General features: G+C 39.4%; 1 protein-coding gene across 2 annotated transcripts in view; it reads right to left on the bottom strand.

The window, feature by feature from the left end:
• Positions 1-1889: 1889 nt before the first annotated feature.
• Positions 1890-27033, bottom strand: part of BTBD9 (BTB domain containing 9) — a 185794-nt gene continuing 160650 nt past the window's right edge. For both annotated transcript variants that reach the window (XM_063124189.1, XM_063124188.1), the window contains exons 10-11: positions 16954-17032; positions 1890-3384 (exon numbers count right to left, since the gene is read on the bottom strand). In XM_063124189.1, the coding sequence (XP_062980259.1) occupies positions 3217-3384; positions 16954-17032 (247 nt within the window). In that variant the 3' untranslated portion in view covers positions 1890-3216. The remainder of the gene's footprint in view (positions 3385-16953; positions 17033-27033) is intronic.

The following is a 27033-nucleotide window of genomic DNA, read 5'->3' as shown; positions in this document are numbered from 1 at the left end:
AGTAATAAATTACATGAGTTGCATTGTTTTTTTCTTTTTCAGCTCACTGGAGGGGGTTGGGAGAGACTGTGAGGGTTCTCAGCTGCAGACACAGTTTTGTGTTTGTGGCTGACTGCAGAGCCTTAAAATACAGCTGGGGTCCTCAGCTTGCTTTCAGCCAGTTTGCCACTATTCAGTGATTAGACAGATGTGGCATGATTTGGGAACACTTCTTGCCTAGCCTCTTGCAGCCAGGTTTGGTGTGTTTCTCCCTGCATATGTTAGTGACCCACCTGGAGGAGAAAGTGAGCAGGGAACAACTTTGGTTTGTTGAAGGGCAAGGCTCTCATTCTGCAAACACGTGAGGATGTTGCACATTAACATGCCTAACAACGTTTACTAGCCGTGTTAATGTTGTGGTCCAATGTAATTCAACAGAGGATGTTGTGGGATGCAGTGGATCCCAGGGGCATGAATAGAGCAAGGGAAAGGGTTAACAAAATACTAGAACCCGGGGTCATCCCATGAAGCTGATTGGTGGGAGATTCAGGACAAATAAAAAGAAATACTTCACACAGCACAAAGTTAAATTATGGAATTCACTACCACAAGATATAGTGATGGTTATCAATTTGGTTGGCTTTAAAAGGGGGTTGGATAAATTCCTGGAGAAGGCTATCAATGGCTACTAGCCCTGATGGTTATGTGCTACCTCCAGTATCTGAGGCAGGAAGCCTGTGTGCACAAGTTGCTGGGGAACATGGGTGGGAGGGTGCTATTGTACCATGTCCTGCTTTGTTTGTTCCTGGTCGACCACTGTGTAAACAGAGTGCTGGACTAGATGAACGCTCAGTCTGATCCAGCATGGCACTTATGTTCTTATGTATTACACTCGAGGATCTAGGGGGAAGAATAATAGCGTATCCTTATATTTTGTACTCTCAGGATTAACTATGTAGGGCCAATGCAATTCGTCTTTCTAATGCAGGCAACAGCATCTTTCTAGCAGATCTGCAAGGTGGTTTGCATCAGGGTGTGTGTGTGTGTGTGTGTGTGTGTGTGTGTGTGTGTGTGTGTGTGTGAACAACTAAGCATTAGACTTATCCTGCTCCTGTGGCAGGTAAGTGCAGAAAAGCCACCTTTGGGGACTGACTTGACTCACTCTGAGTTGTGCAACCATGGGCAGGGATGACACAAGAAGGCCTCCTTCTCGCCTAAGAAAGGAAGGCACCTGGGAAGGGGAGAAATCACACACCCCTCCCTCCCTCCGGCCAGTGTAGGACCACCCAATAGCTTAGAAAATAAGCAAATAAGGGGAGACATGATAGAGGTGTACAAAATGGTGCACGGAGTGAAAAAAGTACATAGGGAGATATTTTCCGGCTCTCTCATAATACTACATGCTAGATTTCTTCTATGAAGCTGGGATGCAGTGCAGTTAAATTATAGAATTTACTTCCACAAGTTGTAGTGATGGCCACCAAATTATAGGGCTTTAAAGGGGGATTGGACAGATTCCTTGAAAAAGCTTCCAATGGCTACTAGTCCTGATGGCTATATGCTACCTCCAGTATAAGAGGCAATATGCCTAAGTTCACCAGTTGCTGGGGAACTTGGGTGAGAGGGTGCTTTGAACTCATGTCCTGCTTGTGGGATTCCCATGGGCAGCTAGTTAGCCACTGTGTAAACAGAATGCTAGACAGATGGAGCTTTGGTCTGATTCAGCATAGCTCTTCGTATGTTCAATAGCCATCAGGCTATCTGCCTAAAGACGCAGCTAGTCTCTGCACTAATACCCCCTTGCAGATCTTGTTCTTTAATAAAATGTGGCCCTAGTTCAATCCAATACTTTGTCTGACCTCTTTCTTGCCACCTGTGTTAGCAATACAAACACTTAATTTTAACCAGTGTGATAACAATGCTATTTATAGGATACCATAGGCAAAACAAACAATTTGCACCAAACTGTTTTACACCAATTTTTTAAAAAACAACAAGTTGACAATAATATTTTTCACATACCGTGGCAAATGCATGTTTTTCATAATTAGAAGGGTGAATGGCATCAATATTTTGTGTGTAAATGCGTAGCCCCCTTTACTCTGGCTAATCCAGCAGGACATGAAACAAGTGAATGTGGGGAATGCTGCATGTGAACACAATCAGAATAATTAATCCAATAATCTGATTATACAAAGGATAGCTGCTGCTAGGATGTAAATTTCTTAAAACACAAACCAAATCTAACTATAAAAATCAAACCGAATTCATGGAGGTGATGTGAAAAGCTTCTCAGAAGAGTTTTCTTTAAATTCCTAATGGAATAATATGATCTATTTTTAAAAAAGCAAATGTTTTAGAATTAAATTGCCAGCATAGCTCTCCCATCTCTGATCAATACCAAATTTAGCTGAAATGTTGGATATCTATAGTTCTTAATCATTAGGGTTCAGTCGCATAATTGTTAAAAGGGCAATACTTGTTTCTCCGGATAAGAACAACCCAACCAGTTTTGCACAGAAGTAAAAAGTGTCAATTTTGTTACTTGTGTGAAGTAGTCAGAATTCCAATACAGCATTCTTGGACTGAATTGTTTTATGCATGACCACCTTAAGGAGTTTCCTTGTCAAATAGAATAATGGAGTGAGATTATCACATGCCTGCCTGTACCAAGAAGATCTATCTGATATAACATGATAAGCAATGGGTTCAACAAAAAATGGAAATATATACACACGGAGTTCGAAAATGGCTTACAACTAATAAAGAAATATGAATTAAGAATAAATTAAATAAAAATATTGGTTTCCATAGAATATTTTCATAAACATTCATGGGGAAGATCCATTTCCTAGCAGGTGCCTTCTGCAGGCACATATAATTATGTCTTTTCCGTACTGTTCACATGGCATCTTTATATTACAGTTTGGCTTGGCTTTTTAATTTCCTTCAGCTCAACCTGATTTGGTTTGTTTAAAGAGGTAAGGTGTAAATAGGAGACTTGATGAAAACCGAAAGCTATTTTCTCCCCTGATTTTAACAAAATGGAAAGTGTGAAGCAGCCCACTGTGTCTTAGGGCAGCCTTTTTTCCATCTGAATATCTCCAGCTGCCAGGTATGGTCCCCTCTGTCCATTCAGAGAACGAAGACGTGCCTTCACAAGAAGATGGTGAACAATTTTATCATAGCACTGGGGTTGCAAATGATCTTCTCCATTCTCTTGTATGGTGGTCGAGCTTATGAGTGTGAAGTAGATCCTGGGAGGGAGTGCACAGAGCTGGTGCTTGAAGCTCGTGGAGTGCGAGATGCCAGCTGCTGTCCGCCTATGCTGACATCTTCCTCACCAGCCTCATCTTTGTGGGCAGCTGTTTGGGCTGGACACTCAAAATGCACACAATGAAACACCTGAAACAACAAGAGAAAGTGAAGCAATGAAATGGGAGTAAAAGTGTAGTCAGAACTAAAGGACCTTTTAAATGGAGCATAGTGGAGGTGCTCGTAGTAAAGGTCCATCAACGTAAGGATGCAAAACCTATACACGCTCCCTGGGACGAAGCACCGCTGAATTTGGTACATGTATCTCCAATTTTATACCTTCTGTGATGGTTACCGCTTTGTTTCCAGATACTGGTTCTTCACTTTAGAGCATGTAAATTCTTAGTGTCTCTTATTTTAATTCTTTGAATTAAAATTTATTTATTTATTTATTTATTTATTTATTTATTACATTTTTATACTGCCCAATAGCCGAAGCTCTCTGGGCGGTTCACAAAAATCAAAACCATCACAAAACAACCAACAAGTTAAAAACACAAATACAAAATACAATATAAAAAGCACAACCAGGATAAAATGACCTTTTACATGTTTGTGGGCACCTTCTAATGAAAACCTTTTTAGTATCTTTTTGTATTTTACTTCTTTGTATCGTAGAGTTTTTGTGTGCTCATCTGTATTGCATCTGTAAAGTTGATATGACCTTGATGGTTGAAACAACAAACAAACAAACAAAACTTTAAAGCCCTAAATGGCCACAAACCAGGGTAACTTAAGAATGGGCTCTACTGAAATGAAACTGCCTGACTCTTAAGATTGCTACTGAGCCTCTATACTCTGAGTGTTCTTTCTGTCTGAAGTACAGTGGGCACAAGGGACAGTGCCTTTTTTGTGGCGATGCCAAGACATCATAAGAAGCCCACCAGGCCCCACCACTGCTCCCCTTTTGATGAGCAGCTAAGATCTATTTTTCCAGGTGCTTCTCGTTTCAATAGGTTTCCAACTGCTGCTGTTTTTATATTGTTCCTAATTTTCATTTCTGTCTCTGCTGATTCATGACTTTTATAAGGGTTGATATATTGTTTTAATTTGATTCCTATATTGTTTGATTCCTTGTTTTTTTTTTAAATAGAGAAGTGGGATAGCACTATTGAAAATAAATACATTACCACTGTAATTCTTAATAAGCCCCAGGTTAAGTTTCAAGTAAACATGCATACCACTGGGCTGCAAAACGTATAATTCTGCATTTCTTATCTGTGTGTTTACAACATATTAAAAAATAAACCCCAAATCTAAGAAAGATAATTCAGCAACGTATATTTTTAGATTATAAGCATTCATATCTGACAACTTTAAATGTGAGGTAGTGTTTAGAGAATGAAAACCTGCAAAAACTTTATTTTCTCAAAGATGAAAGCTAGAACAGATTCAAAGTAACCCTGCAGTTCCTTGAAATCAAGTAGATTTATGAAGCACAGAAATTGACAATTTACAGTGCAAACCTATGGGCAAGGAGACCAAACGAGAGAGCGTGTTGATCTTGGAGGCTCTGACCCATCCAAAGCCCTGTTGGGCTCTTTCCGGCAGGGCAGGAGGAACAGCAGAGGTGTTTCACCCTCTCCTCTATGTCCTCCTGGAAAGGAATTTTTGTTAGATGGCCCTCAGATGCTGGGGGCATGGTTGAGGGCTGAGAGGTGGTTGGATCCATCGGATCCACTCTCTCTCTCCCCCTGCCTACCAGGACACCCATGCGGTGGCTGGGAGGAGCTTGGAGGGAGTGAGGAATTGACAGCTGGATTTCCTCTTCCAAGGTTGGAGTCTGCATCCTATGGAGCCTGGGATCGTAAGAGTGCTACCTCAGTGATTTCTAACGTCCCTAAGAAGATATTATCTTTGTTTTTCTTATTTCACTAGATATGCGCTCTCTCACCCACAAATTGTGCAAGAAAGTAAACAGTGTCCAAATAGCTAAAACACTCCTCTATTTAGAAATCATTAAAAAATTAAAAGGTTCAAAACATTTTGCAGCCTGTTGAGCAAGTAGAGGAACATGACTGAGTGGGAGTGGGAGCGGTGAGAGGAGTTAATTTATGGGTCACTAATTATACATCTACCTTGTGCCTGTAGCATCTGTGTAGCTACATTCCATGGTATAATGACAATGAATGTGCCATCTGGGGGATAAAAAAAGCACTTCCTGAGATACAAAATAGAGTGCTTTGATTGCTCAGAGAATACGCTACAATCCAAAAATAGCACAACTTTGAGGGAAGACAAATGGATTGGATGACATAAATACAACACAAACATGCTTTTAATAAGGAACCCCCACAGCCCAAAACCCACCTCGTTGGGCCCATTCAGAAGACACCTTAAACCACGGCTTTAACCACGGTGAATAAGGCCTTTTGCTTTATTCACCATGGTTAAAGCCGTGGTTTAAGGTGTCTTCTGAACACAGCCTGGCTTTCTGGCTTAACCACTGCGGTTAAAGCCATGGTTTAAGGTGTCTTCTGAATGGGGTAATTGTAAACAAGGATCTTTAACCATCTTGCCTTGCTTCAGAATCATGCAAATCTCTAGTAATACTACTCATTTTACCCAAGTAATTCACAGATCTCTTGTCTACAGTGGCCACTCACTCAACACTGCCTGTAGGGGTCAGATGACACCAGCAGGGTGATGGTGCTAGCCCAGCGGCCACCATCTGTATAGCCCTACTGTATAGATTATTTATATGTCATGAAAATAAGTTTCCATCAGCCCTGTAGTATTGTCTAGTGTTCCCAATCAGATCCTTAAATATAGACATACTTGGGTATATATATTGACTCCCAATGTTGTAACATTATTAGTTATTTGTAAGGGCAAATCTCCCATAGATTTAGGCTTGCAATAAGCTGCAATAAGCAATATCCCCAGCCAAGTGCACAGACCAGCTGGTCCGTTGGTAGAGAGAAAGAGAGAGAGGGGTGGGGGAGATTGTTTGAGGCTGGAGGCTTTGGTTTGGCTACAATGACTTAGAGAGACAACAGAGGCTGCACAGACAACCCAGAGACCCCTACTGTAAGTTATCCCCACAGTGCTGGCATGCACCACAGGGCATTAGAAAGAGAGTCTCAGAGTCACTTGTTTGTGCAGGAAGTAGACAGGAGTTCAAAATCTGGATGTGCAAAGTAGTGTCAATGCACAAGCCTTGAGAAGCTAATGTATCTAAGCAAGAAGTGTGAATAGGCGAAGAAGTGTCCGCTGCCCACAACACCCACCCTAATGTTAGAGTAGAGAAACTTGTGACAATTATAAACAAGTTTTTTTTTTAAAAAAAATGAAATGTAAAAATAAAGAAGCCAGCCGGCCAGCAACAAACCCCGTTAACAGCAGCTTGCAGCGGAGTAAGGAAGTGTGAGAAAAGATATTTCAGGGAAGGGAAGAATGTATCACATAGAGTATAGCAAAAGCTTCAAAGTACACCAAAAGCTACAAAAGTAGGAGTAATTGAAGTTAATTTCAGATACATTGAATGTCTCACTTGTTCTTTATTTCAGTGATTTTAACATTAAGATGTTATGTAGGACAGGTTTGTCTTAATTGTGTGTTGTAAAATCAGATACGTGACCCAGGCTATGTTCAGGTCGGTACAAGCCCCCTTGGTGCTGGACATGCCCCCTGGTGCCAGACATGCTGGTGGGAATACCCCTTTGGGGGACAGACAACCTCCTTTTTGGTTTCCAAAATATGGTCACCCTCATTTTATGCTAGCAGTTTTTTAACCATTTGCCTTGACCACACCCCCACTCTTTACTTTTGCCTCTTTTCTTCAGGCCTTTGAAATCTTTTCTCAAACCCTGTTTAATATTCACTGGAAACTCTTACTATTTTAGTTGTCTTTTTCCAGGCCTGTCGTGTCTCTGGAAGTGAGAAGGCTGAAAACAAGTTACTGACATACCATTGATTTTTACAAGACCATTAGAATATTCTCTCCTTGCTATCTTTCCTTTACTTCAGCCTAGAATCCCATTAGCCTTTTAGAGTGTCACTGAACATCGAGCAGACATCTCCACTGGGCTGTCTACTACAGCCCTTGTATCTTTCTAGTCACTGTGTTCTTTAAAGTTTTAAAATATATCGAGCCAAACAAGCATGCTCTCTGGATATGCTGAAAGTGCTTCCTTAATGGTCTTCCGTGATTATGGGCTACCCCAAGACCTAAGAACATGTGTCCTGCTCTACCTATCTGACTTGGGGCCAAAGGAAGCCATTTTGTAGTTTGAATTTAGGCAGAAAGAGGCTGAGTTTTGCTGGCAAATAGCAGGCCTGGAGAACTGCCTGTGTGGCTTTTGCTATGCTGTCTCAGTGCCTCCTTGTACCCTCATACTCGAATAACATTATAAAAACATCACAAGGAAAAAGAACCCGTGAAAGGCTGTTCTTTGGAACTTAATACTGACTGGGGCAGCAGTGAATGTGAAATGTTATAGTTTATTTAATGCAGCTATTTTCATACTGCTAAAGAAACACAAACATTTGAGAAAAGAAAAAAAGAAGGGGAAAAAAGGGGGGTATTTTCCCCCTTCCTAGTGCCAAATTCCTCAGAGACTCTTTTCTTGTTTAGTTTTTGAACGATGCTCAGCTGCTCCTTTACCATCTTCTTGCAGAGATCTATCTATATTTACATGATAGCTTTTCCTTCAATTGTCAGGGCGATTTCCACATTTGCACATGTGTGGCTGTGCTGCTTTGATTAAAGACCCTTCTCAAAATACTGCAATTATTTGTACTTTTGATTTTCTCAAAGCAACAGCTGTTGTCATTTTTCAGCTGCCATGATCAGCAACACAATTTGAGAAAACGGAATTTCACTAAGTTGATCAATTATTTAACATGTATAACTTTCCTGGGAAGGGCGTGCAACTAAACAAGTAGATCCTGACATCAGAAGCCAAATTTGCGAGGCTACATGATATCACAGCATCATTACATTCACTATTATTTCTATTATTATTTATTACAAATATTTATATCCCACTTTTCCAGCAGAACACTACTCAATGTAGCTAATAATAACAGTATGCACTGAAATATTAAAAATACACCATAAAATTTTATTCCTACACATGGAAGAAATAAAACACTAAAATGAAAGACAGCACTAATAATATCTACAATCAGCAGAAAATATCCAATTACAGTCACATAACTAACAGGCTAATGCTAGCTGGAAAAAAAAGTTTTCACCTCCCGAAAGGATGCATAATAGATGAGAAGGCAGGAGGGAGGGAATTCCAAATTCTTGGTGTAGCCACTGGAACTGAACACGTCGTGGGATGAGACTAATGATTGGAATATACCAATAACTTGCTCAAAAGAAGAGAACCCACAGAAAAGGAGGAGTATAGCATATGTAAAGAATATATAGCTTGAAAAGCCATGATTCTGAGAATGGAAGCTGTGTTGAAAGCATCTGGGTAGGAGTGAGAAAGAAGAGTGATATTGTTGTGAACAAGAAAACACCTATTTACTTTAAATGATGAATTTCATCCTTAGATGCAGAAGGAGCCTGCAGGTATTATTTCAGGTCTGTTGCCTGTAATCTTTGAGAATTCCTGGAGAACAGGTGAGGTGGTGCCAGAAGACTGTGTGTGGGCAAATGTTGTTCCCATACTCAAAACGGGGAGAAGGAAGATCCAGGAAATACAGACCTCTCTGCCTGATTTCAATACTAGGCAAAATTCTAGAACAGATTATTAAGCAGTCAATCTGTGAGCATTTAGAAATAATGAATTTCATGTATAAGTCATGCCAGACCAACATTCTCTCATTGTTTTTTGTTAAATTTACTAGTTTAGTGGATCGTGGGAATGCCATGGGCATAGCGTATTAAGTTTTTTTGGCCTCATCCAGTCTATTACTGACCCTTAAGCTTCCCAAAAAAGTGATGGCAAGCAGATAAATAGTTTGATGTTGTCAGCATACTGAGGCTGATATATAACAACCTTATCTAGACAGTTGTAGCCTAGCTACAATTATCCATGCTCTGATAACTTCTCATCTGGATTAGTGCAATGTATTATACATGGGGCTGCCTTTGAAAACGGTCCGGAAACTTCAGCTGGTCCAAAACAGAGCAGCAAGATTGTTAGTGGGGACTGGCCAATGAGTCCACATTACGCCAGTACTTTTCCAGCTGCACTGACTGCTAGTCCATATTTGGGCCCAATTCAGAGTGCTAGTATTAACATTCAAAGCCTTAAATGGCGTGGAGCCAGGTTATCTGAAGAAACATGTCCTCCCATATTTACCGCCCAGACACTAAGATCATTTTCAGGGGTTCTTCTCCTTGAGCCCTTGCCAAAGAGAATGAGGCAGGTGGCTACCAGGTGGAGGGCCATTTCTGTTGTGGCATCCCAGCTGTGGAATGAGCTCCCTAGAGAGGTTGACCAGGCACGTGCGTTACACCCTTTCCTGTGCCAGGTGAAAACCTTTTTATTTTCCCAGCATTTTATCATCCTAGTCTTTTAACTTTGCTGTTTTAAATCTGTATTTTAAACCTGTAAAATCTCTGCATTGCCGCTCATTTTCATTCTGGTTGTACTTTTGTATTATGGATTTATATTGTGGTTTACGTTTCCATATTTTATACTTTAAGCTGTACTTTATAGTTTTAATTTTGTGAACTGCCTAGACAGCTTCGGCTATTAGGTGGTATAGAAATGAAATTAAATGAAATAAATAAAATACAACATCCCAAACTCTCAAACAGTTACTTCATGTAGTTATTAAACAGTCTGTGGACAGAATAGAGACACCGTAGGCCAATGTCGGGATGGGAAAACCAGGGATGCTAGAGTTTGCTGAAATTCTCTGGACTTTATTTAAAAGCTCAGGTCCAGCTTGTCCTGTTCTCATTTGCAATCTGTTTTTAAAGTCCGTTCCGCATTTTGAATAAAAAAGTGTGTATTTTTCAAGGGTGTGCAATTGACTAAAGCAAGAAAATGCAAATTTTAAAATGTGTGCATTTTTAAAAGTGTGCATTTAAAAACACACACACACACGTTTTCAAATGCAAATGCAAGTTTGGGAATTTGCAAACATTTTTGAAGAATGCGCACCCCCGTTCACATTTGCGAACTGAAAGGAAATTCTCTTACATCCCCAGACCAATGGTTAAGGTGCCAAAAAAGCATCTCCTAGCACCACCTTCTGGAACTGATCGCTCTAAACCTAAAACAAAAAAGGTACTAATTTGGTAGAACAAACAGGGAATATATTCCAGTTGCAGCAGATTTTTAGTGAAAATGTTTTGTAAGAATACCCTTCTGGCACAAAAAAGATATATAGGAAAATAAACCTGAAGATGACACAAGAAACATATTTGACTCATTTCTAAGTTAGCACTAGTCTATATAACTTGATAAGAAATCCTGTAGGAACAAATGGGGGGAATGGCATAAGTATGGGTTGAACATAAAGATGACTAAATGAATTTGAGGAATATGTAAGAGCATATCAGAGGTAATATTTCTTTACAAGGACAAAATACTAAAATAAGAAACTAAGAACAGATTTGTTGCAAGCTCAGGGCAGTAAGAGCCACAGCTTAAATGAGGGCAACAGGTGGAACCGCTAAAGGATGGAACCATTCCAAGCATTTTCAAATATGCATAATGATCTAGAAATGTATTCTGGATGCAGGACGGAGACGGTGTGTACAGAAATCCCCAACCAGGATGTCTTCCCTGTTCATTTCCACAGAAGAAGCTATTTCATGCACATATTGTTTTGCTTACACAGACTAGGTCTCTCCTGAGTACAGCCATATGTCCAGAGCTAGGGATTGTCGGCAAGAAGATAGCAACGCTGCTATCTTTCCGGCGCCAGGTTAAGACTTTCCTTTTTGCCCAGGCATATGGCGGCACATCCTAATTACCCACATGTTTAGTTTTTAATCGGTTTTTAATTGCTTTATGTGTGTATGTTCTGTGTTTTAGAGTTTTAAATTTTGTATACTTGTTTTTACCTCAATTTTAGAATTTCTGTAAACCGCCCAGAGAGCCCTGGCTATGGGAGCGGTATATAAGTGTAATAAATAAATAAATAAATATTGACTGTTAGGGATTGCTGGATCAAGCCTGCAGCCACTGAAGACAAATGTAAGTGTGTACTGCTTTTGTGTGGGAGGGGCAGGGTGAAGTTTAAACAGAGTTTGTTTGAAGCAGATCAGGAGAAACAATCCAAGATGGCTTTCAGCTTAATTAGAACAGTGGTGGGCAGACTTCAGACCTACTCTGTTTTTGTTTTTTACTAGAACCCCAAGATCTACCAACCAGATCAAGAACATATAACCTTGGGTTAAAGAATATGGTATCTCAAAGCCTAGAGATTTGTTTTCAGAAATGAACTGAGAGTACGCAAAATCCACTCCTTGTTAAGTTAGGTAAGTAAGTCACGTTGTTGTTGTGTCAGAAACAACCCTTTTACAGATATACCGCAAATTAGCTAGAAACACATCAGTGATCCTGATCTGCCCACCCTTGAATTAGAGAATACAAGAAGAAAACAGCTTAAGAAATTGGAAAAAGAAATTGAGCAAAAATTAGAGAAATCAAATAGAAACAAGATAAAGGATGAATGTGCACAATGCACGATTAACAATGCACGATTAGGAAGGAGGAGGAGGAGGAAGAGAGCAAAACTACTATGAATCTATATACTCTATGACGAACAGAACGCAAGAGGAAAAGTATAGGTGGAATGCCATCACCAGCTGTGATAACTGATTAGATGACAAGGATAAAGCACAGTTGATGAGCAAAAACATGTCATGAGTAATTAAGAAAAATGATGATAAGTATTCTAAAACTATTTAAAGAACTAGAGGCTACTATATAAGGTAGTATTAGCTTGAAGAGGATTGGGGGATTTTTAGGAGCACCATGAAATATTGCTAAAAACATAATGCATTCTTTATTTTACCATTCACGAAGAAAGATGTGAGGCAGATGGCAGAAGTAGACATACATTTCCCAAAGGAGACTGATAAAATGCTGAAGGAAATCAAAATCATGCTGAGTAGGTGACTAAGAAATCAAAACAGACTAGCAAAACTTCACAGTCACATTAAATCGAGCCGAAAATGTCAGAAAAATAGGAAATTCTTAATATTCCACAAACATCTTCAAACTTTTTGGAAAACAGTGAGGCAACACCAGAGAAGGCCACAAAACCTACAATTAAATAAGATTCAGGTTTTTAGGCTTTAAGACACCTTATTCAAAAACATAGCTGACAACCAGCGACCATTAAATAGAAAAGAAAAATATAAAGAAATAGAGGTTTGTTAATGGCTAGCAATGATCACTTCTTCAAATATGATTGACACTACAAAGTTAATTCTCACAGACCACAGGGCTGTTGTGTTGTTGTATGACAAATCCAGTTTTACAAAGGATATAAGGAACAAATGAAAGAACAAGACCAACACTGCTTTCTCCTCCTTCCCAATACATATTTTTGGGATTCTGAGATCTTCCCGTCAAGGGTTCACTCAACTTCTTTCCACTTGAGAATAACATTTCCAAATAAAAATGTTGTAGCCCTATCAATCAACTATACTCTGACAACTGCTATTTTCAATAAGTGATATGCAAATTATGCTAATAAAAGTGCAATTAAAACATCAAATAAGCTATGACTACAATCCAGATGTAGTCTTCAGTGTTGGTTTAGAATACAGGTGCAATTGTTTGTTTTCATTTATTAGGGCTGTCAACCAATTAAATAATTTTTAGTTGGTTAATAATCTACCTTTAAACCAGTTAAATAATAGAATGTAAATAATATCAAAAGTTATGTCTATGAGTCTACTAATGTCTTGAGATCTTGAAAGAAAGCTCCCATTCTTTGTTACTTATTTGCATTTTTATTCCCTATCGCAATAATAGGTTTGAAAACAAACGATTGTGTTCGGGATTCAAAGCCCCAATTGTTAAAAACTACTGTTTTTAATCAACTCCAGCGCTCAACTCTTTCAGCTTTATGTAGTACTGAAGAGAAAATTTAGTTGTATTCTAGATCAAGATGTATTGCGGTGAACTGCCTAAATCCTTTCCCCTTTGGGCATCTGTCACCTAGTCTACACACAAAATCTTAACATTGTGGAAGGGATCCTAACAGATACCAGAAAAAGGAAACATGCAAAAGTGCTTCAAGCTCATTTGCTCAAAAGTAAGTAGGAATGCAGTGTGATGTATTGAAGAAACATAGAGGAGCTTTTCATGGCAGATTGAAACGTACTGAAATAGAACATGGAGTAACCCTTCCCAGTACTACTTCAGTCTACAGGCAGTGGACCATATGTTTGAATACTCCCTCCACCTAAAAAAAGCACTGAAGATGGAAAGCTAGCACGTCAGAATTAAGAATTGTTGCCTTTCAGGATGATGAAAAAAGACAGGCTCAGAGAAATTGCCAGAAGTCAACAAAGAAAGAACAAGATGGAACATTTTTCAGCACGCATTCCTAAAACTTTCTGGTGTGCTAGAGATGGTGCCAGAGAGTACACAAAGCTGGGACAGATGAGGATGAATCTGGTTGCTAGTATTAAGTGTGATGAACGTATGAATCTTTATTTTAATAGTCTCTAGTTTATCTCCCATGTTAAATAAAAATAGAGTTGATTTCTAAGAGGGTAGGAAACAGAGGATTCTCTGCTGTGCAGCTGATACTTTAAAATATCCTATTAACTCTAGTGGCTCTAACGGCATGAAGAGCCTGTAGTCTGCAGGCTCTGGACATTAGGTGAGGTGAGCATAACTACACCAGCCACAACTTTGGGGAAGAACAGTAATGCATTAACACCAGAACAGCTGCACAACCAGAGCTTACATATAACATGTAGAAGGTATGTGAGATGCTTTCAAGTAACAATCATATGATAAGGAATTAAATGTTTCTAATGATAACTGGCATGATTCTTCCCACCTCAAGATTTAAACTGACTCAGGATTTGTCTCAACAGATTTACTAACCTAATATTTATTCCCTTGAACTAGTTATGGTAGCAATCTGGGAAATAACAAGACATTCAATTTTATGGTAGTGTCTTCTATGGAGAAAGATGGTGACTATATTTGTAAGAGGTAATATTCAAGCCTCTACTTTGCAAGAGCTAACATAAATCAAGTCTGTCAAGTTAAGTACAAGCATTGAAGCTCAAGTTAAGTACAAACATTTGTAAAGATACCTTTTTCTTCACTGGGTCTGGAACTTAGTTCTTAACATGTAATTATAGCTACTGATTTTGTGTTAAAGTCCTGCCCAGTTGATGCCATTCACACTGTTTTGAACCTTTAAACATTTCAGAAGCAGTGCAGAGTGAGCCTACAAATGCACTGGTACCTCTGTAATCTTGTCTACAACAAGAGGAGTGTGTGAGAGTTTTGTAAAACATTTGAATATATTAAAGAAAAATGTTACAAAACATTTGTGTATTTCACTGACATTTTCAAACATTGACGATGTCATCATATCATTGAAAGTGCTATTGGAGTCTAATTTCACCACTAACTGGGGATTATGAGAACACTTTTTCTAGCAGCAGGCTATCCTGTAATTGTCTACTATGCATATTGTTGCATATTCACTGAAGCATTTGGTAATGATCACTGTTGGTGACAAGCTGCTGAACTTGAAATAGAACACTATTCTGGTCTACTATGATAATTACCCTGATCCTAATTACTGCAAACTGTAAATATAACGAAACAATGTCCCTAACCAAATAAGTATTTAGTGTTGTGGGTAGGGGAGAAAGGGGGGAGAAAATGCCAGAATAAGCATTATATGAAGCTTGTTGGTACTGAGTAACCTCTTAGCAACTTTAACCACTAATTAGGTTCACAAGTTTACTCTCTACAATCTGTCAATAGTTAATTCTTTTATCTCTGGGAGCAGCATTGATGCATGCTGAGAATCAGGCAATGAATGGTTAAATAGCATCCAAAAGCGTCACTGAGTTCAATTTATGGTCTTATTTATAATTTCCCACTGTATGAAATATGTATGCAGGAGCATGTAATATTAGTGGCTTTAGAGACATTAATCTGCCCACATTTAAGATTCGAACAGGTTAAAGTGCTGCCTTGGTTCTCGGGAGGTGGGGGACTCCATGCACAAAGACAGTTTAAAGGGATGAATAATTTACCTACTTGCATTTGTGGCTTCTGCTTTAATGGTGCTATTATTTATTTTGTGATATGACATGATTCACTTTTCACAGGATTAAAATATATCAACTCTCTTTCAGTAAAAAGGCGTTCTAATATGACTGACAGGGGCATAAATATGCTAACCGGCACCAAATCTTGGCTCCAATTTCCAAGGCATAGCTACTGGAAATTCAGCAACATTACAATATTATTTTTTAAAATAGTTTTATAAAATCCTTGATATTCAGCTCCGGAGCCCAGGACTTCATTTCAGCCTTTTGCTTCTCTCTTTCAGCCTAGGTTATATACTGCTACAGATGTCTGTAGGCTTAGAAGTGTAAAACATGATAGCAAGCTTTGTGAATTGTGTTCCCAAAGTCCCTTTCTTTTGAAGTTGGCTGCGAGTAACAACTGACATGACAGAGAAAATCCACCTGGTGTTAGTTCAGTCCAAGGGATGTAATTCTATCCAATTCGTTTATAAAATTAATGGAACACATATGATTAACCAGATGTAAATTCATTATAAATAGGGGTTTGTGCCTACATGACAGAGAAAAGATGAAAGAATCATGCAAAACCAAGAACTGTAAATACTGGTTAGAAGATTAGGCGTATCCCAAAGAGAATACAATCCAAACTAAAGAGGAAAGATTTACTCATTTGTGTTGCTTCAAGGGACTCACGGGTATTACTAATATATTGTTGTTGCTACTAAAACTAATTACTAATACATTATTATAGCCAGTACAATCTAATGGCTACACTATTGGACCTTGCCCATTTAAAAGCCATTCCTGCCAGCAATACCATAAAGCAGGGGTGGGCATCATGGGCCGTGGGCTGCATGAACCCCCCTGGTCTCTAGTGCAGCCCCCACCATAGCAACAAAAAATTGGTAAAGCGAGCTAAATATGTCCCTTTTCAGCCTCTGTTGCAGTTTGCTGCAGAAAGAGTGTGGCCCCTGGAAGGCTGGAGCGCGGGGGAAAGACCCCACCTAGAACTGCCGAAATTGTAAGCACGCGCGTGCGCGCACCCACACCCACACCCACACCCACACCCACCACAACAAAGGAATGACTTGGTTTTATGTAGAATAGTGCCATTTATATATACTTTCTTTTGGGAATTGAGCATTGATTGTATTTTTCTTATTTATAAGCTTATGTTGCAATTCTCAGTGCATCTGAGCCTTTTTACAAATGTGCACGAAATTCTAACTATAGCTTCCTCAAGCAGCATTCAGTGATGCTCTATTGAAGGCCGTGGTAACACTGTAATGATAAATTTATATACATGAGTGCAAAGAAATATTTATGGTCACCAATACATTCCATATATATTCATTTAAAGAATGTATTCTGTCTCGTCTGCTAGGTTCTCCCCCGTAAAAAGAAAGAAGTTAATCTTTGGCAGCCTACAGTAAGGAAGATTGGGTGACATTTTGTGTATATTACAGCATACAGCAGAGTATCATCTAGTAAGTTACCTCATTAGCCGTGTTGTGAGTTCCAACAATTCTGATAAAAGACGCTGCTTGTCTGTCCAAAGTTATTACTTGCCAAGATCTGCAAGAAATATCAGAGCAAACAATAACATTAACAGTAGTAACAATAAATTAAACCCTTTTTTAATTCAAAGAAAAAAAATCTATAGTGATTTAATTATATCGATATTTTATCTTATTTATTCAATATTTGGATGACCTTTCTATTGGAATGCTGAAGGAGACAATCAATCATAACGAATCAAACCAATAAGACAATAAAATGCGATAAAAGGTTAACACCTTAGAAACAGCACAAACCCGGAGCAAAACACAATCACTTTATGCTCCGTGGCATTGGTCGCTAGCAGGTCAGTGCTTACAAGTGGGTGGTGGCCTGCAGGAACAGCAGCACTACCACCATATTCTTTTGGGCAATGTTTACTTAGAAAGAAAGGAGCTACAAAAAAGGACAAAGAGTTCTGTGCCTCTTCAGCTATACAGCTATAAGAGTGATTTCAAGAGATGCAGCTCGTCTTACCCCATATAGCAAGCTGCACTTGCTGAAACTCCTCGGTGCAGGAAGCTTGCTGTCTTTTACTGCAGCTAGTCATACTAGAGCAGGAGCAGGCAATATGGTCTCAAACACTTTTGTTGGTGCATCCTAAAACACCCTACTCCTCCCAATTTTAACTTATAAGTATTTTTTTTCTTTTACTGGCAGCTGGGATTGCTTCCAAATAAAGTGGGAGGCTCTAGCTGCTGCCATCTTAATTTCCCATGATTGCCTCAGTGCAGGTTACTTGTCCTTTGTGACTAGCCATGCCCACCCAGGGCAGCCCAGTGCCCAGGAGTTTCTCAAATTTACAGATGTGTCCATGGCCCCAAATGGTTGCCTAGCCCTGCCCTGGAAAGAAAGACAGACATTCACAGAAAAAAATAAACAGGGTCCTATTTTGTGAGCCTCCAGAGACATCTGCTGGCTGCTGGGAAGCAGGATGCTAGACTAGATAAATTTTGGTCTGGTCCAGTAAAGCAATGCTCATGTTCCTTTTACCATTTTTCAACAATGGTTGTTTATTTATTTACAATTTTTTATTTACAAACTGATTACAGATTATACAGAATGATTTCTTACACTATTAAAAGGGATACGATTACTCCTAATGAATGAGTGATATGTAAGTAATGTAATTCTATCATCCCTTTATTCTTCCCAAACAGGATTGAGAAATAAATTCTGAATGTCTCCATAGAACTGCAGTCCATCATTACATTGGATTAATGCCTAATCAGATTAGCATTTTTCTCCTTGAAATCAACTTGAACATAAGATTTTAAAAAACCAAAATAATTTCTACCAAAATAGATTCTAATATAATTAAAGTTAGATTCTAATATAATTAGTTGACAAAAAGCAACTAATACAATTTGATGAACCTCTTATACACATACTAAAAATTCAGATAATATCACAGAAGCATTAGAATAAAGTCCTATTCTATTTATTAGCAAAGAAAGAATGCATCAGAAACAATTACAATAGTAATCTATTACAACTGTTGTATGATTTGAGCTGGAGTTCTATTACAGAGATCTAAGAGTTAGTCCAGGTAAAATAATTATATTATTATAGCATTATTGTTTATCCACTTAATTCTAATGGGTTGCATCGCATGGTGGCTTTGCCTTAGCAGACAGAGTGCTTCCATTTCCACAAGTCAGGGCATTCATTTTTTGCTAATCTCCCATAACTACTACAGGCCTCTGTGCCATATTCTTTCTGTTCTGGAGGGTCCCCCAACCCTCATGAACAACTTTTGAGGGGGTAGGGATCTAGGAGTGCATGGGGGTGGGTGGGTGGAATCTACAAGAACTGAGTACCCTGACTCGTGCAAGTAGAAGTACTTTCTACTATCGGGATAAAAAAAAAGATCAAACACACTGGCCCTGTTCAGACAACGTGATAAACCATGCTGCTTAACCACAAAATGCTTAACGGAATGCATGCATTCCATTAACCATTTTGTGGTTAAGCAGCATGGTTTAGCGTGTTGTCTGAACGGAGCCACTGGGTCAGATCCTGTCTTAGCCATACTTAGAATAGAGCTACTGAAATAATTTGGGTTAAGTTAGTCATGACTAAGGCCATGGCTAGACCAGGCCTATATCCCAGGATTGTCCCGGGATCATCCCTGTGCATCCAAATGACACGCAGGGGATCCCAGGAGCAGGCAGGGACGACCCCTCCATTTGCCTGGGATAATCCTTAGGACTAGCTAAGGCCCAAGACTGGATCTAGTCTATGGGGCCTGTCCATAACACTCCTCAATGACATCATGGGAGTCAGGGCTCCCTGATTCCCATAATGGGAGGGTAGGGCTTTGGGGGTAAAGCTGCACCCACTGGTATCACCCACTGGTATCAACCCTCTGAGACAATCTTGCCCTTCAGCCAGGCTGAGTCCAGGAGACAATCCGTCCCCTTGACAAAAAGAAGTTGCTCTCCCTGCTCTAAAACAATTCATAATCGATCTGGAATAAAACCATTTTTCATTCATAGAAGATGCAAGCAAAAAAAAACCCCACCTGTTTAAACCGAGTGTGGAAGGATACATAATTTTCTTACAAAAGTGATCTAGAAAGAACTCAAACTACTAACAAAAATTAAGAGTTTACAGTCTTTCTGGAATTCTGCAATAGAGAGTTTCCATAGTTTGGACAAGAAAAAAAATTCAGGGGTTCCCCACATAAAGTGGAATAACACAGAATAAGAGTCAGTTCTTGCTTTCATTGCAAATTCTCCCAAAGACCAGAATAAGCAATAAAGGCAATCATCTGTCAGTTTAAATGAAGACTAGAATGGGACGCTTGAAATAGTAGATTCATCAACAGAAGGATGCCATTGGCATTAAGGGGCCTTGATCAGATGGAGTAACTGCACTGAACATCCTTTTGACAACCCTTTAAGAACTTGCCTCCTGCACTTGACCTCACAACTGCCTCTAGCACTTGGAGCTCTCTAAGCCTATAAGATCTGGTACATTGCATTACTAGAACAATGCAATCTTTTTAATAATGTTATATATCAATCTACGTCATTACAGAGACTGGAAGACTGATATTATTTGTGATTTTGGGGACAAGGATGCAATTTTAATTATGGGGTTTCTGAAAATTGTGATTCTGTATTTGATAAACACAGGAGGATTCAAACACCAAGTTGAAACCACAACCTTAAGTTAAAAAAAGAATAAGAAAGATCTGTGGCTGTTTATATAATAATGACTGCATCGTGGCTTGACCTTTGAAAACAAAATCCTATAAAGTTGCCTTAACTGTCAAAGCTCTCTCTGTGTGTGTGTGTGTGTGTGCGTGTGTGTGCGCGCGTGTGTGTGCAGCAGAATGCTTAATTTCTAAAAAGAGAGATTCCAGGGACTGGGTGTAGCTGCAGAACTATCTCGGACAAATCAAATTTGCCAAGTACCTTGGCAAACTTACATTCCTGAAGTCACATTTGCCCAAATACCATCAGAATTCACACCTGAGCATCAGCAGGAGGGAAAGGAGGAAATTTAACCCTTGTTATATCCACTGAGGGGCCCCTACAAATGCCACTCTCCCCCAGCCATTTTCCTTCCTGTTGGGCTCACTTCCAGTCTATGAGTCTTATGAGCAGGCGGGGGAAAGGGGAACAGGCTTAATATGGACTGGGGAGCATTTGGTAGTGAGACTCTCTAGACAGGGAAAGGTTTAAGGTCCCCAAAGAATCATGTTTGCCTCATTAAATGCAGTTAAATCTCCAGGAGAGATCAGCCTGGGCATGTTCTTCTCTAGTCAGCTGACAAATATCCACACAAATGCATTCATTCCCTCTTAACATGTTATCCATAACAATGAAAACAGGACCCAGGGTTAATGCCTTCAGAACTGAGCTCTATGGAGTATGATAATGTATGAGTAGTCTCTGAAATCTTTCCATTTACCAATTAAAGTTGAATTGTGATTGTGTAATCATTCAGCAGGAAAAGCTAAAAAAGGAAAGTAATTGATACACAAGCTTTATGCCCCTGAAAGCAAAACATCCCCCTAACTTCAGTGGTTCTCGTCTGTACTACTTTGGTCCAGGAATATCATTTAACAATTGCACACTGTTGTTGAATTTTGTAAATAATAATAATAATAGATTGATAATAATAGAATACTATTTCCTACAACAGGTCCAGGGCATAGCAGCTGGGGTGGGGAAGAAAAGAATGGTTAGCGGCGTGCTTTCACAAGTGTAGTAGTGTGCATGTGTTCAGAGGAGGGCAACCAGGATGATCAGGGGTCTGGAAACAAAGCCCTATGAGGAAAGACTGAAAGAACTGGGCATGTTTGGCCTGGAGAAGAGAAGATTGAGAGGATATGTGATGGCACTCTTCAAATACTTGAAAGGTTGTCACACAGAGGAGGGCTGGGATCTCTTCTCGATCCTCCCAGAGTGCAGGACACGGAATAACGGGCTCAAGTTACAGGAAGCCAGATTCCAGCTGGACATCAGGAAAGACTTCCTGACTGTTAGAGCAGTACGACAATGGAATCGGTTGCCTGGTGAGGTTGTGGCCTCTCCCACACTAGAGGCAGCTGGACAAGCATCTGTCAGGGATGCTTTAAGGTGGATTCCTGCATTGAGCAGGGGGTTGGACTCGATGGCCTTGTAGGCCCCTTCCAACTCTGCTATTCTATGATTCTATGATTCTATGAAATACATAAGAGATAGGGAGAATTGAAACATATTTCTTCTGGTTCTAACAAGCAATGTTTTTACTGTAGCTTACCATACTCATAGTACTCTTCTGAAATTGCCTGCAGGAAAGTGATACGTGCCCATTTTCTGACTCCTGTATCACAATATGAATAATAGCTAGAAAACGAATCTCATTTTCCTGTTGTGTTAATTTGTGTTGTGTGTTTTTTAAAAAAAGTTGTATTTTATATTATGGTTTTATATTGTTTTATACTTTGAATGGTTTTAATTTTTGTGAACCGCCCAGAGAGCTCCGGCTATTGGGCGGTATAGAAATATAATAAATAAATAAATAAATAAATAAATAAATAAATAAAGTCCCAGCAAGGACTGTGGCCCACTGTGTAAGATGATGTAAACGTATGGAAGAAAGAAACACACCACCAATACGTATACACAAAAACACAGAGATAATAATTGGAACACATAATCATTATTTCCAGCTGGGGCTTACATCCTGAAGAAGAGACCAGGGACCAGCAGCCTATGCTTAGGCTTCGATGAGGGTCCTCAAGCTGAGAGACCGCCGTGCATGCGGCATGGCCAGCAGAAGTCCCTTGGTGTCACTACTTCTTCTCTTAAAAGAAATTAGCCTTGTTATAGCCCTAGGGCGTGTTACTTAATACTCCATATCTCACCTCAGCTATCCCCTCCCAATTCTCTCGTTCTGCCTGAGTCCCCCAAGGAGAGCTGTAATTGATGATTAGCATTCCAAAGCCATGCTTGCATCCTGTGAGCCCGTCATATTTAATTACATTTTAACTATATTCGTCTTCAATAATAGCCTGAACATAATTTAGATAATTATCTCTCGCTCTCTCTTTCTCAGAGTCTGTCTGTCTCAGAGCTCCTTGCAACGAATATTGCTTTCTCTGCTCAAACACATAAACAGACTCTTGGGCCAAGTACTTTCATCTCTCCAACAGCAACAGCTGTCACTAAGAAACTCAGTGGCTTTGAGCATCTCACAGTCAATTCAAAGAGAAATCTTCATACTTCTTCTTGCTGCTTTATTCTGGAGGCAGAAGGGAAACGGGAAGAGAAATAACATCACTGCCGAGGACCAAAGTTGTCTATATGTTCTACTTTTCTTGCATTTCCAGACTTAAAACTGTTAACCGTTCTTGCTATTTAAACACTTGTCTGGTCAGCTACATGAAAAGGTGCACAGATCTTTTTGTTCGTGATTTTAATGCAGAATAGAATCCAAAAATGACATTTTTTTCTCTTGAAGTTTCTCTTCAGATGAAGCAAGCAAGGTCGGAAGAGGTAAAGGAGGCAACCACTGATTTGTAACAAGAACTATAATTCTAAAGGTACACTACTTATACATCACATTTTGAAGGTACCAACTTCAGACAGGCGAATACTTGAAAAAGCAAAACAAAATTCTGCTAAAGAAAAAGCCACTTATACTGTAAAAAAAGGTTATGACTAAATGCTCCCTTTAAAGGAGATAATTAATTAACAATAGTAGACCTACTTGTGTTGTGTGTGTATCATTTTCCACATTTTGAATACTTTTACTCCCGTTACTTGATTCACCTTAACTGTATGGTGACAAATAAAAGAGGACAATATTGTCTCATAGCTACAACCTTCCTTACCATGGACGATGAATTTGTGGCCTAATCTACACCAAGCAGGATATTGAATTATGAAAGTGGTATATAAAAGGCAGGATCCACACCAAGCAGAATATAGCAGTATGAAAGCGGTATATGGTATTATCTTATGGTCCCCAACAGTTGTCAGTGCACTTCAATACCGCTATAAAGCGGTAGTGTGGCTCCTGCCTTTTACAGACCATTTTCATACCACTTTCATAGTGCAATATCCTGCTTGGTATAGACATGCCCTAAGAGGATATAGGGTGATCTCCAACTGTGTCCATTTGCCAGTGGAACAGACACCACTGGCAGAATGGATTCCTCTTCCTGCTAAGTAGTCATTACACATCATCTTCCTTCCCTTTTAGCTTCTGTGAAAAACTGCAAAATGCCATCTAATAATAAATTTTGAATACATTTAAATATTTTATTGATGCATTAGGAATGAACCAATATGACTCCCTGTACTAATTAAAAATACAGAACAGAAAGTAGGTAACAAAAGTATCCCAAGAGACACATGCTATATTCTAAAGAAAATGCAATATGAACAAACACCTCATATTGTCAGAGGTGTTATATTTATATGACTGCCTTACGCATCTATCATTAAAATAGTGGTTTGCTCCCAAATGACTCAAAGCGTTAAACACTGAGAACTGTGGCATTCCAATAAGCATTACATCTGTCTATGGTGATGAAGCTAGCATAGCAAAAGTTCTGTATATATTCTCAGAGGGGGTTGCAATTAGCCTCTCCTTGGCTAATTTGGTTTTAATACATTTTTGTCCGACTCACGTATCGAAGTGGCTGTCTGTGTTTAAAATACTCAAACACTACAGGAAATTGATTTTCTTAAAATGAAAGTAATAAAAAAGTAGCCAAATCATTGTAGCAGAAGAGTTTAATGTGCAGTTGTGAAGCAAATAATAGTATTGTTCGGTTTGCTAAGCTTGCTATGCCCCTAGTTTTAAAAGGCTGTCGATATTAAACCTCTGCATAAGAACTTGATACCATGATAACAAAATTTCAAGGCATCCAAGTCATTCAAAAAACAAAGGCAGCCTTGTTGGCTATAAGAAAAAAGAAATCCAAAATCTGTACAATAAAATACTTTTATTAGGCCAACTCAAAGATTTTGTGTATAGTTTTTAACAATCTTTGAGTTGACCTACACTGTATGGTGGTATGTTACACATTTCAGATTTACAGATCAAAAGGTTACCTAGATCGGGTTCAGACAATATGATAACCAATGGTGGTTTAAATAGTTAATGGTTGGTTATTTTATTTAACCCACCATGGGGTATCATGTTGCATGGAGGGAGTTTTTTAACCAACGGTTGTTTATTTGGCCAAAATAACCAACAGTGTTCACAGGTTACCGTGTTGCGTGGAGAGCACCATTTGTTATTTCCTCAGCCACTGTCGGCTATTTCCTCGGCCACCCTTGGTTATTTTGTCAGCCACAGAGTCGCAAGGCAAGAGAGGCCTAGTCCAGCTGGCAGGATAGATTTTCAGTAGCAATGGCTGATGGGATACTAGCGAGAGTACTGAAGGGGAGAGAGGGCAGGGGATGAGTGAGTCAACTGAGTGTGGACTCAACTCTAATCCTAATCAACACCATGGATGATTATTATCATGCTGTGTGGGGAGCACCCCCCTGGATAAACAACTTTCGAGTTTATTATTACCCCACTGTTGACTATCGCTGTTACATTTATACAGTGCTAAAGCACAGGTAACTTCACAGTGTAAATAATCCAAACACATCTCTATCCCCAAGAACTTGCAATCTAACAAATTAGGAGAACAGGGGAGTGGGAGGAGAGAGAGAAAATGGGAATGAGAATTAATAACAGGAATTAATGCAACTGTAATTTAGACTTCATTGCAAGTTGACTATGAGAAGGTAGCAGGGGCTTCACGGAGAAGGTGGGCTTTGATTGTAAAATTAATGTTGTCACACTCAATAGGCAAACAACATGGGTACCCTTTACTGCAGGCCTTCACAACTTGTGATGCACGAAGCAGAACGCAGGCCACTAACTGTATAAAGATTGTAGCCTGTCGAAAGCTTGACAACCTCAATTTCTCTACATTTGGGCTGGCATCAAAAACTGGACCCTATAGTGGCTCATCAAACATACTTTGTGTTTGGCTTTGTGGGTCAAAAATTCTGCAGGACTACTCTACCTTAAGCTCCCTTTAATTAAGTTGCTGTAATAATGTCTTAGTCAGGAAACACGCCCTTACAAAAACACACCCTTTTAAAATTCCAGTCTCTGTCCCTAAGATAGATCCTTTCACATGTTAAAAAAAGGAAGAAGGAAAACAACAATAATCGATAAAGGATTTTTGAGTGTGAAACTGGCATAAAGTTATAGTGTGTGATTTATAATAGAAATAACGCAGAGCATTGATAATACATATTTATTACAACAGAAATTCTAAAATAAAAGATTAATGAAGTCTATACTGACCTCCTGGCACTTCTATAAAGCTTTTCATATAAAGCAAAAATAAAATTCGTACAGATAGCATTTTAAACTGAGAATGTTTATTAATTCAGAAAAAGAGAAAAATGTATAAAACACGTAGGGTGGAATCCAACTAGTTTCTCTCTGTTGGGAGAAGGTGACCAGCAGCAGAATGCGGAGGGATGGGATTTTCAGCAATTTCCCCTTCCCTTAGCAGTCCCCAACACACATACACACAGACAAATATGCTCCAGAGTATCCGTCAGCTGTCTGGAACCAAAGGGTCAGAGCTGGCCCTACCATTATGTAGAGTGAGGCAGCCGTGTTAGGCAACAGATGCTGGGGGGAGGGGTAGTGAGCAGTGGCACGGTTTTAGAGGACAGAGCAGCATGTGTCACATGGCTTGCCCTGTGCCCCCTAACCTATACCCCTCTCCTCAGATGACCTCACAAGATGCCCATTGCCAATGCTGAAGTAAGCTCCAACTGCAACTGCCAATCCAGTCATCTTCTGTACTTGGAGTTGGGTGGGAAGCATTTTGTTCTTCACCGTAAACAGCTAAATGGTTTGGGCCAGCTCTTGGATGGGGAATCACTGAAAATTGTGCCCTCCCATTCCACTGATGGAAGCCTTCTGTTGGCAGTTGGAAATTACTTAGATTCTGCCTGTAATACACTGAACGAGCACACACATGTTCAGACTGTTTGATCAGACTGTTTGACTTTATACTGTTAGTTTTACCCTACCCAGTGCCTGTTTACCCTACCCTGTGCCTGTTTGCATTCTCTTCCCCTCCTTATTGTTTTATTATGATTTTATTAGAATGTAAGCCTATGCGGCAGGGTCTTGCTATTTACTGTTTTACTCTGTACAGCACCATGTACATTGATGGTGCTATATAAATAAATAATAATAATAATAATCCTTGACATATTACAATGGACCTCTAAATTTAACAGCGTTTCGGCGAAATTTTGGTTTTAAACAAAAATAAGCACATGTATGAAAACTTAAAATCATTTCTTACACTTGATAACATAACCTGGGAAATGATCAAGTCATCTCACTTCCTGCCACATGAGCTCAAGCTAGGAAATTGTACTAGTATATATACACTGGCACAAGTAAATCCAAATTCAGCACTGTAAATAGAAGTTCAAAGAGTCACCCATCTCTTGCTTCAGTCACCTAAACACCATCTGCCC

This window comes from Elgaria multicarinata, chromosome 4, assembly GCF_023053635.1.
Source record: "Elgaria multicarinata webbii isolate HBS135686 ecotype San Diego chromosome 4, rElgMul1.1.pri, whole genome shotgun sequence".
NCBI classification, from domain to species: Eukaryota; Metazoa; Chordata; class Lepidosauria; order Squamata; family Anguidae; genus Elgaria; species Elgaria multicarinata.
The sequence above is the reverse complement of the archived record's forward strand: the minus strand, read 5'-3'. Positions and strand labels throughout refer to the sequence as shown.